We start from the raw sequence: 12329 nt of genomic DNA on the forward strand, positions 1-12329 counted from the left end.
TCATAAACAGAACTGAACATTGCTCATTGAAAGTTGCACACTGTCACCTCCAATTTTTGGGAAAGTCATTATAAAGCAGCTAAAGGGAGCTGGGCATAGGAGGCGGCTGTGAGGAACTCTATCAACGATGCTTCAAGGTGAAGCAGGGATTGGGTGACATTGAGGAGATAGAGGATAGGCAATGTCAGCTTTTGCCTGAAACGTTGATTTCGAAGCTACTTGGATGCTGCCTGAACTGCTGTGCTCTTCCAGCACCACTAATCCAGAATGTCAGGAGAGAGTCCAGTCACACCCACGCAATCAGTTAAAAGTGACCTGAACCCTGAGCCTAACTTTAACCTTAACCTTAACCTTTACTGTGACCCTGATCGTGAGCCTAATCCTAATCCTAACCCTAACCTTAACCCTGACTCTGACCCAAACCCTGACCCTTACCCTAACCTTACACCTAATTCTAACCCTGACCCTATCGCAGGTATATGAGCCTCCATGATGCGACCTCTGTCAGTTAGCTGCTGGAAGGTTGAGTTGGGAGTGGCTCTGTGACATGGAGCTGAGTCATTGTGAACAATAAAGAGCCAGGCAAGAAGGGTTCAGTCTGACATTGTCAGGAGAGCAAACACTCTGGTTGAAACACACTGTTGCATAGTTGGCACAGTCACGTGCTCAGCAAAACTTGCATGGTGCCACAGCGTTGGCACCTGTACTTTGGTACAATAACATGATGAATATCATAAAAAACCGACAGGGGTTGGCATATCAAACCTGAACCACCCTCAGTGGTGCCCTATCCACAGATGACAATACCTAACCCCACTGCCGTTCTCCTGCTCACCCAACCCTCCCTTTTTCCACACAGCCCTCTCTATCAGTGTGGAATCACTGGGAGAAATGAAAAAAAGACCTAAATTGGGAAAATTAGACAATAAATTCCAGCCTGATCCTCTCAGGGAGTTAAAGCCAGTCCAGACTATGAGGTAACAGTTGGCTTCGATGGAGACAGACTTAGAGGAAAAAGAGAGCGGGAACAAAATCAGAAATTTCTGGAAAAACCTAGCAGTTCTGGCAGCACCTGTGAAGAGAAAGGCAGAGTTAATGTATCGGGTCCAGTGACCCTTCTTCAGAACAGAACAACTTCTCCTGAGGAAGAGTCACCAGACCTGAAACGTTAACTCTGATTTCTCTCCACAGGTGCTGCCAGAGCTTCTGAGCTTTTCCAGCAATTTCTCATTTCCAACTTCCGCAGTTCTTTGTTTTGTAGTTTACTGAAAAAGAGAGAGGGAGTTGGCACTTCTTGGGAAGGGTGCAAAGATTTTAAATAAAGCAGTGACCCAGGGGAAAGGGTGCAGACTCCAGCTCCAGCTGGAAGCAGAGACACAGACGGAAGCTCAGACATTGCTAATTATCCCTTGCCCACAAGCTCCCTCTGGAAAACAGGGAGACAGCAGAAGGCACTGAAACAAGTTGGTGCCTGCAGCTGGAAGCAGACGGGTGACTCCTGGCACTGAACAGCACCACCTGATGTTACCACATGATGAGATCAGTAGCAATTGAATCACAAACAAACCAACAGTCTCCACACTCACCTTCCCAAATACATCAACATGGTGTAGCAAAACTGAAGCAAGATAGAACCCCTAAAGTGCAGAAAGAAGTCATTCGGCCCATTGAGTCCACACCAACCCTCCAAACAGCATCCCACCCAGACCCATCCTCCCTTCCCTGTAACTCTGCATTTCCCATGGCTGATCCACCTAACCTGTATATCCCTGGATACTATGGGCAATTTAGTGTCCATAGGAGAGGGAGGAGGCAATGGCCGAGTGGTATTATGACTGGACTGTTAATCGAGAGACCCAGGTAATGTTCCGATGAACCCAGATATGAATCACACCACAGGAAATCGTTGAATTTGAATTCAATAAAAATCTGAAATTAAGGATTTGAATGACTATTGCCAATTGTCAGGGAAAATCCATCTACTTCAGGAATGTCTTTTAGGAAAGTAAACTGCAATCCTTACCTGGGTGAAAGTGGGTACTGCAGATGCTGGAGATTAGAGTGGTGCTGGAAAAGCACAGCAGGTCAGGCAGCATCCAAGGAGCAGGAAAATCGACGTTTTGGGCAAAAGCCCTTCATCAGGAATGAGGCTGGGTGCCTCAGGGGTGGAGAGATAAATGGGAGGGGGGGTCTGGCTGGGGAAAGGTAGCTGAGAGTGCAATAGGTGGGTGGAGGTGGGGATAAAGATGATAGCTCAGACAGGAGGATGGAGCAGATAGGTGGGAAGGAAGATGGACAGGTCATGAAGACAGTGCTGAGCTGGAAGGTTGGAACTGAGGGTGCCATCCTTACTTGGTCTGGCCTACATGTGACTCCAGACCCACAGCAATGTGGTTGACTCTTAACTGCCCTTGGGGCAATTAGGGATGGGCAATAAATGCTGGACCTAACCAGTGACACCCTCATCCCACAAATTAACCTGCACATCTTTGGACTGTGGGCTGAAACCAGAGCACACGAAGGAAACCCACGCAGACATGGGGAGAATGTGTCTGTGTGGAGTTTGCACAGTCACCGGAGTGTGGAATTGAACCCAGGTCCCTTGTGCTGTGAGGCAGTGGTGCTAACTGTTTTTGCGATAACATCACAGGATGTGTAGAACAGAATCTCTTTCCTACATAACCATTTCACAGCAGAGAGTAATAGATAGATACTAAGAGTGATTAAATAATTCATTTGAAGTTGGCTGTTTTTGAAAAAGCCTTGTAATATTAAAAAGGAAACGTCCACGTGCTTTCACAGAAAGGAAGCTGGGATTTACCAGCATTGGAAACTTGGATAGCTTTCTCCCGATTTCAGGGTCGTGACTGGCCAGACCAGCGCAGTCCAGGAATCAAACGTGGAGCCACACTGACCTTTCTGGGTCACTCCCCCACACCGAGTAACCAAACATAGAAATGTACAAGATGGGAATGCACAAGGTAGAAAAGGCCTAACGCTGTCCGAGGGTGTACTTAAAAGCAGTTTGCTATCCAGTTCCTTTTTCTTTAAATCCATACATCACAAAAATTCTAATCTCACTCTGCGACTAAAGCAAATTAAATTTATAAAATAATAAAACACAGCAAGCTGATTCACAGAGGTTTTATGAAAACATAGAAACATAGACGTAGGAGGAGTAGAATTACTTGTAGTGACCACTCGGCCACTCCAGCCTGCTTTACCATTCAATATGATAATGGCTGATCATCCAACCTAGCCCAGTGTTTGCATTTTCTCCCCATACTCTTTGTTCCCTTTAGCCCTCAGAACTATATTTAACTCATTCTTGAAAAACACTTTTTTGGCCCCCAACTGCTTTCTGTGGCAAAGAATTCCACAGACTCACCACTCTCTGGGTGAAGACATTCCTCCTCATCTTCTCACCTCAATATACCCATTGAGCCATCAGACAGAATCGCCTCCAGTGAATAATCACCTTCCAGTCGGAACAGAGGTTCCTGAAACCTCCTTCACAGCAGGAAGAAGTCCTATCACATGGCAGGATTACTTGTGGATCAAAGTATGGTCATTTTCTGGCCATGACACTTAACAGTGGAAGGAAACACAGACAGGCACCACAAGAGTTTGTCATTATGTAGCACCTTTAACACTGTGGCAGTGTGGTGGCTCAGTGGTTAGCACTGCTACCTCACAGCACCAGGGACCTGGGTTCGATTCCAGCCTCAGGTGATTGCCTGCATGGGTTTCCTCCCACAGTGCAAAGATGTGCAGGTTAGGTGAATCGGCCACGCTAAATTGCCCATGGTGTGCAGGCTAGGTGGGTTAGCCATAGGAAATGCAAGGTTACAGGGATAGGGTTGGGGGGTGGGATGAATCTGGGTGGATGCTCTCCGGAGGGTCAGTATGTGCACTTTTTGGGCCGAATGGCCTGTTTCCACACTGTCGGTGTTCTATGAATGGTCCCTCAGTCATAGCAGTGTAACTGAACAAAACTTGATACTAAGTTACATAATGAGATATTAGTATGGGGAACTAAAATCCTGGTCACGGGGCAAATTTCTGTGAGCACTGTAAATGAGGATGGAAATTGTGAAGCTTTAATGAGGGATTTTGATTCATCTACCTTTTCTGGTTTATTATCAGCTCTCGGTGGAGTTCCTGGTGATTTTTGGATGTTTTCACAGGGTTGACCAGTTTCCTGGGCTTAATGAGTTCTGCACTGTCTTCATCATCCATATAGTCTGGTTCAGCCATTGCACTCATTTTAAAGTCTGGCAGTTCAGGTTCCAACTTCGGTTTGTCACTTTCTGAAAAGAAAAGATCCAAATAAAAATTGACTCAAAATGTGAATAAATTTCCAGCCAGTTTTATTGCTTTTGGACAGCCCACAGCAAATGGGAATCTTTGTTTCCTGTAGCTGATGGGTTTATGTTAAATTCCTCTGCAGTCTACTTCAGAACAATGGTTAACCAGCTTTATTTGAAACAATGTGCTGCTATAGGAAGCAAATTCTCAAATTGTTTAAAATGATTCTCTTTGATTAGCGCGAGAATGGGAAGGCTGGAAGATAAACTAGCCCCAAGTGCTACTCAGCTCCGATTCAGAATCTCTCTAAATGAGCAAGTAAATGGGAGAGGTGATGGTCTAGTGGTATTATTGCTGCACCCAAGTAATGTCCAGGGGACCTGGGTTTGAACCCTGCAATGGTAGATGGTGAAGTTTGAATTCAATAAAAATCTGGAATTAAGAGCCTAATGATGACCAGGAATCCATTGCTAATTGTTGGGGAAGACCCAACTGGTTCACTGACGCCAGAAGAAGGAATATACCCGAAATGTCGACTTCCTTACCTCCTGATGCTGCCTGGCTTGCTGTGTTCTTCCAGTTTCCTGTTTGTCTACTTTGGATTCCAGCATCTGCAGCTTTTTTTTGTCTGTAATCCTTACGTGGTCTGGCCTACATGTGACTGCAGACTCATAGCAATGTGGTTGACTCTTAACTGCCCCCTGGGCAATTAGGGATGGGCAATAAATGCTGGTCTAGTCAGCAGTGCCCTCATTCCATGAATGAATACAATAAAACTGGGTGAAACAATTGGAAGATATCCTCTCTGTTTCACTGTGCAATGAGGAGGCTCAGGAGCAAATGCAGACCTCACCCATGTTGAGCCAGTTTATAATTCCAGGTTTTATTGAATTCAAACTCACTTCTTGAGAACATTACATTGGGTGGTCTGGATTAATAATCTAATGGGTAAAAACAATGACTGCAGATGCTGGAAACCAGATTCTGGATTAGAGTGGTGCTGGAAAAGCACAGCAGTTCAGGCAGCATCCGAGGAGCAGTAAAATCTAATAATCTAGTGACACTTCCACCTCCCCACTGTAACTGGATTGAGCAAACCTCAAATTAATCCATCTTTGTATCTAGAAGGGCAGACAGAAATGTGGAGTGAAAGGCACTATCAGGTGAGCTGCAATTCCACTCAGATGTGGCTCAGTCCATATTATAACGTACTTCAGGATTCAAAGGCGGTCATTGATGAGATTGACTCTCACCTATCGTCTGAAGTGGCTGAGCAAGTTACTCAGTTTAAACACAATTAAGGCAGCCTCACCAGCATGCCACAACCCAAAGAATAAAATATGGAACCTGGCAGTCAGATACCCCGAAAACCATACTTGAATGTATAAATTAATCTTTTATTCTCTATAGCAGGGAAGCTAGTAGGCAGATGATTTGAGAAAACAGATCATCAGGGATTCCAGAAAAAAGCTTAGCATGTGCGACAAAAACTGCCTGGTAACAGTCAGAAAACATTAGGGAATAATCTGTGATATTTTCCGCAAAGCGAATGAAGTTTCAGCAGGAGATGACCAAAGATTATTATTTAATAATTCTATTAAAAAGGAGTAGTGATGACATCTTTCCACGTTTAAAACATTATGTGTGCAAAGGACGTGTGAAAATATGTGGAAATATGAGAAACTCATTGAGTGAAATTTATTGGATCAACTTGGTGCAAGAATGTGTCTTCGAGACGCCAACAGGAAAGTTGGATGGTCTGTTTGATTCTTGACAATTTTTGAAAAATATTTTTGCAATCTTGCCTCATGTCAAATGCAGATGAGAATAGAATTTTCCAGACAATTTGGAAAATTTGAAGAATTTATTGATTATTGCTTAATCAAACAGTGAACTGTGTCAACTGCAGATTCCTTTTTTTTAAACAAACTTCTGAGGAACCTAAGAGTTGTCACAACACAGGAGGCCATTCAGCCCATTGGGTTCATGCCAGTCCTTGGTCAGCTAAGGATGAAGACTCTTGCTTTCCCTGATATATTTGCAAGTGATCTCGACCTTGGTTTGCAGGGAACATAGAGTCATAGAGGTGTACAGCACGGAAACAGACCCTTCGGTCCAACACATCCATGCCGACCAAATATTTGCAGATGACATAAAACTTGGGAGAACTGTAAACTCTGGGTATGACAATGGAGAGCTTTGAAAGGACTGTGATGTGGACAGGTAGGTGGCAGATAATGTTCAATGCAGAGAAGTGTGTACGTAGGTACAAAGAACACAGAGACAATATAAAATAATCGGTGCTATACTAATGGGTGCGCAGGAGCAGAGATCTGGGTGTATATGTACACAGGTGATTACAGTTGACAGAACCGGTCGAAGCAGCTGTTAATAAAGTATACAGTATTCTTGACTTCGTAAATAGCAGCATAGAGTACATGAGAAGGGAGATTATGGCAAACATGTTATATAAGATGCTGGTTAGACCTCAGCTGCAGTATTGTGCAGAGTTCTGGACACCATGCTGTAGAAAGGTTGTGACTGTATTTGAGGCTGGCTGGGCCAGATTTATGAGAATGGATCAGATACCAGTACGAGGAAAGACTGGGACTGTTCTCCTCGGAGAGAAGATGGCTGAGGGGAGATTTGTTAGAGGTTTTCAAAATTGTGAGCATTCTGGGAAAAGAGAACAGGGAGCACTGGTTCCACTTGTAAACGGATTGAAAACCAGAGGACACCGCTTTGCAAAAGAAGCAAATGTGAGCTAAGGGAAAAAGAACCTTTTCACACATTGAGTAGTTAGCGTATTGAATTTACTGCCTGGAAGTCTGGGTGAGGCAGGCTCAATTGTGGTGTTCAAGAGGGCATTGAACAGTTATTTATTAGAAATGTGTTTGCTTATGGTGAAAAGATAGAAAATTGGCATTAGATTAAAATGGTCAGAGGGTCAATGCAGATATAACGGGCCAAATGGGTAACAATTCTGCAAAGCAATCTAGACCGTCCTATTTCACCACTCTAACCCTGTCAGCCTGTAAACTTATTTCTCCAATCTTCATTTGAAACCATTGATCGTCGCTACCACTACAACCTTCATCTCCCTTTTCATGTTCTCTTTTCATGACAGGAAACATACTGGAAATGCTCCTCATTGCCTCAGTTCTCAAGTGTTTAGAATGAGGTAGGCCTCAGCTGCTGAGTCCTCTCCAATAATGTGTCCAAGTGGGTTTCCTGTTTAGCACAGTGATTTTTACTTGATACCCCTGAATGTCTGACAGGGTGGCGCAATGTTGAAATTGAAATTGAAGAAGTCTAAAAATCTGGCTGCAACAGCTACTCAATGTGAACAGTTTATAAGCAAAGAAGCACTTACCAGGAGAGGTTTATAAATCCAGACTAGTTGGAGTTGGCAACAGATAAACTGAAAAGAAATTCTGAACCCTGGTTGCCACAAAGCCTGTCTCATATCCCTTATTCTGCTTAACTAAAACCACACACACACACATTTAACAAATTTAGTTACTATTAAAAACAGCCAGAAGAGTAATTGGATCTTTTCCGTTCCCACTTTGAAAGGAATACTTTGAAGCAATTAATGTTTTTAAATCTTTTACCTTTTTTTCCTCTCCATGCCCTTATCATTTTTCCCTCTGCAAGCTCCTCAATCTCATAGAACTGGCTGCACTTTTGGAGCTACCTTTTAATTTTGGGTGAAACATTCGGAAATGGCCCTGCCCAACCTCCAAGACGGACATTAGAGATCCCAAGGCACTATTTTGAGGTCGAACAGGGAGTCTGCCACATTCCCCTGGCCAATGCTCATCTCTCAGTCAACATCACAAACAAAGACATTATTTAGTCATTGGACAACTGCATCTGGGAGCTTGCTGTGCACACTCTGGCTGTCACATTCCCTACCTTGCAACAGTAAGATCACTTCAGAAAAGGTGCATCACTGGCATGTCAAGGTTGTAAAAAAAGTGCTACATAAATGCAGGTCCTCCCTCCTTCCCAGTTGGACACCATTCAAAGTCATCAGGAAATTAGGATTGAGAATGGAAAAATGTGGGACTTATTCATCCAAAGAGTAAGGTAACTTGAGGAACACATTATCAGGAAAGTTAGTCAAGCACACAGCTTGAGTGATAAATAAGTGCATGTTTGCAGAGACAGCAATGTGGGTAAACTGGCCAGTTGGGGGTTATCTAAATGCAGGATAAGCTCATTGGGCCTGATGTATAACTGCACACCTTTCTGTCACTGTAAAACAATTACTGCTGAGATAAGCTGGTATCTACTTCCTCTTAAACTTTCAAGAAGATCCCTCTTTACTTTTTAGCTTATATCAGAGAGCTTTTTTTAAAAACAATTAACATACAACCAGGGAAAAAAAAAGCATCTGGCCATAACAGTGCGTGCCAATCTCATTCAGTTGATTGGTTGAAAGTCAAGAAGTGTAGTGCTGGAAAAGGACAGCTGGTCAGGCAGCATCCGAGGAGCAGGAGAAATGATGTTTCAGGTATAAGCCCTTCATCAGGAGCTTAGCCCAAAATGTCGACTCTCCAGCTCCTCGGATACTGCCTGAACTGCTGTGCTTTTCCAGCACCACACTTTTTGACTCTGGTCTCCAGCATCTGCGGTCCTCACTTTCTCTTGTTTCAAAGTCAAGCTTCATAACTATTTTGTGAATATTGGACAGGTTTATGGAGGAATTTTCAAGATTCACAACTCAATAAACTGATGGCATGGCTGTGAGTGGGGAAAACTCACGCACAGAGATCTTGAAGTTCAGAGTCAATTTCATTTAAAATTAGTCAACGTGAGAATTCATTTAACTTTACACAGAAAAGTGAGGAATCCAAGAACATTAAATTTGAAATGCCTGTGCTATAAGCAGTACTATGTTTCTGAACCCTACCGACACTCAGTATATGGTTCGATCCAGATCAGACTTCAGTGATGGGCAACTGTAGAGTTGTAACAAAATGCCAAATTCTTCAGAAAAGTCCCAATTAGTTTGAGGGTACAAATTGTACAGACATCCACAGAAACGCTCATGGATTTTGAATGGCCCACCCAGTTATTTTCAGAATAATTTTCTGCACTTGACATGACAAAGGTATGAAGCATCCATTAGAAAAGTTAAAGGTTATTGAGTTAATTATTGTACCTCACGTTATGGCAATTAATACAAAATATATATTTACAAAGCATAAACAGAAATTGCCGAGAGAACTGTTCTGAAGCACAGTCACTGTACTTGAAATATTGATTCTTGCTTTGTCTCCACGGAAGCTAACAGACCGACTGAGTTTTTCCAGAAATTTCTGTTTTTGTTTGTTTCAGATCATCAGCATCTGCAGTTGTTTTATTTCTACATTGCTTGAGGCCTTGGAAGGTTAGCTGAAGCCTGATTTTTATTTTGAGGAAAATTATTTCCTATTTTTCCCATCACCCTCTCTCTTTTGCAGTATCGGTGACACCGTGACTCAGTGGTGAGCACTGATGCCTCATAGTGGCAGGGACCCAGAGTTCAATTCCTTCCTCAGGTGACTGTGTGGGAAATTGCACATTCTCCATGTGTCTGTGTGGGTTTCCTCCCACAGTCCAAAATGTGCAGGCTAGGAGGGTTTGGCTGTGTTACGAGGAATTGGTTCCAGCAAGTCTGGAAATGACCTTATGCTCAGGCAGTTGCAGATGGTAACTGGGAGTTTGTGGAAGAGATGGTCAGTCTATCAGGGAGGGGGCCAGTGTTTCGATTGAATTTCTGACTGTTTTCAGGAAAAAGAAATCCAGTTATTGATGCAACATCATGAAGAGTTTTCAGGTCCCTGCCCCACCTCCCATGAGCAGCTCTTTGCAGCTCAGAGAATAGAAAACTAAGTTATAAATATTACTGTCTTTATCTGACCCTGTTGATATCTTTAAAAATCAACTAAGAAACCATTATCTCTGCCTGTGGAACAACACATTGGGAAGACCACTACATAAGTAATCTGGTCAATGTTTCTTTTACTTTCTTTGATTTATCCCTTAACTGTGTTTGTCTACCTGTCTGTCTCTCTGTGTGAATGCAGCAGGAAAACAAAAGCTGCCTGGTTTAAAGCACAGGCCAATTAGATCAGATAGCTTTGTTGTTTAATTTTTTGCTCTGCTAAAGTTGCTGTTTGGCAAATGAAGTGTTAAGTCTTTTGTTTAAGCTACACCCCCAATGTTGAGAATTGAATCAAAAACAGAAGTTGCTGGAAAAGCTCAGCTGATCTGTGAAGAGAAGTCAAAGTTGATGTTTCGGGTCTGGTGACCCTTCCTCAGAACTGAGGATTGATTACTCACAGAGTCTGGAATTATTCAAAAGGACTGGATAGGAACCTTTGGGTTCAATTTTGAGGGTCTATGAAAGTTTTAAGTTTACTGTTTTGTGAATATAGAGGTAGAAAGGCTGATTTGGTCTGTCTCCGTGTCATAGCTATCACCATACAATAGAACCTAATACAAATGGAGCGATGTCAGAGTTTTTAATAGCATGAAACATAGGATCGAAAATAAATGGCTATGTCTCTTGGTTATGGGAAATCCGGAGAACATCATCCATTGGCTGAACTGCAGCCCTCCTAACTGCCACTAGGAGGTGGTGAATTTCGCCATCAACGTGGCAAGATTCCAGGGTTTGACTATCATTCTTTGCACTAATGGTGTACATCCAAAGACCAGGCTGCTTATAATGACATAACCTCAATAACTACAGACACGAACCAAATACAAACTAATGTCTTTGATCTCCAGGGTTTCATTGGAAGGGGAAGGAAAATCGAGGGCACTATTTTCAGTTCAAAGCACTGTCCCAATCACAGTGCAAAATACAGGTATAAATGGCTGGCACCATATTACACTAATTTCTACTCACATTCCAATGCCAATTGGCAGCTAAATTCTGTTACTGAATAACTATCTATACAGACAGCACACAGGTAACAAACAAGTTCTGTTCTGGAATCCATTCACAAGTTAATTTATAAGCAAATCAAAGTACCATGCAGGTCAATGGAAAGCAGCTGTTTGTAAGTACTAGAAATATTTCTACGTCAGGTCTTTAAAATTACACCCCGGTTTGGGATCATATTTGGAAGCACAAACATTTAAGTCAGATGTTCATAGATCAGTGGCCCCCTGTATTGTTACATGACTATGTCCATAGCTTCACATAATGTAAAGATGTACTTTGACAGAAAAGACTGGAGTGAGCAAGGCTGAATTACAGGTTCAACAGTCACAAGTCTGATGTGTGCAAATAATTGTTAATTATTATTCAAAGCAGCAAAATCACGCAAGACTGTCACAAATTAAAACCTTCCTATGAGAATTAATGCAAATGGAACTGCCTTCTGGTTATGCTGGTGACCTGGTGTTGCATGCTGCCCTAGTGCTGCCAATCTGAATGAATATCTAATTGTAACACAGCGTGGTTTTCCTTTAAACAGCTCCACCTGGCTTACCTTGAACCTTGGGCTGTAGTTAGTATCTGGACATTGCTGCCACTTTGTCTATCTGCCAGGTGAGAGGTCTCTCGCAGTAAAATATTTCTCAAAATACCGTTGGACTCATTCTGCAAGAGAAAGCTCTGATTCCATTGCTGACCGGCTTCTCAAGTTGCTGGCACAGGTGATTGGCTTTTGCCAAGCCAGGGAACACTCTGTCCAACATGTGCTTCACTATCGAACGGAGAACTCCAAATCCTCTGGCTGATTACTAGAACACTGCAGGAACTTAGTCACTGAGTCACCGTCCTTATCTGGGAAGGAGTCAACATTATAGAAACCCACCTCCTTTCTGAATATGTCATAGCAGAACTCAAGCTGCATTGGGATTGGAAGCTTTCTCTTTTGTTTACATGACAACAAGAAAAACATGAATGGAGTAAGCTGTTTGCCCCTCCCAGCTCATCAATTCCAGGAAAATCACACACCTCTGCCTGGTTAAAAACAAATAACATGTTTCTATTTGTGTTGGATCAAAGCTAGATC

At 42.8% G+C, this 12329-nt stretch overlaps 1 protein-coding gene across 2 annotated transcripts in view; it reads right to left on the minus strand.

The window, feature by feature from the left end:
• fam107b (family with sequence similarity 107 member B) overlaps window positions 1-12329 on the minus strand; it is a 143882-nt gene that overhangs the window by 15315 nt on the left and 116238 nt on the right. For both annotated transcript variants that reach the window (XM_072563067.1, XM_072563066.1), the window contains exon 2: window positions 4127-4310. In XM_072563067.1, the coding sequence (XP_072419168.1) occupies window positions 4127-4266 (140 nt within the window). In that variant the 5' untranslated portion in view covers window positions 4267-4310. The remainder of the gene's footprint in view (window positions 1-4126; window positions 4311-12329) is intronic.

The sequence above is a fragment of the Chiloscyllium punctatum genome, chromosome 44 (genome assembly GCF_047496795.1).
Source record: "Chiloscyllium punctatum isolate Juve2018m chromosome 44, sChiPun1.3, whole genome shotgun sequence".
Lineage (NCBI taxonomy): Eukaryota > Metazoa > Chordata > Chondrichthyes > Orectolobiformes > Hemiscylliidae > Chiloscyllium > Chiloscyllium punctatum.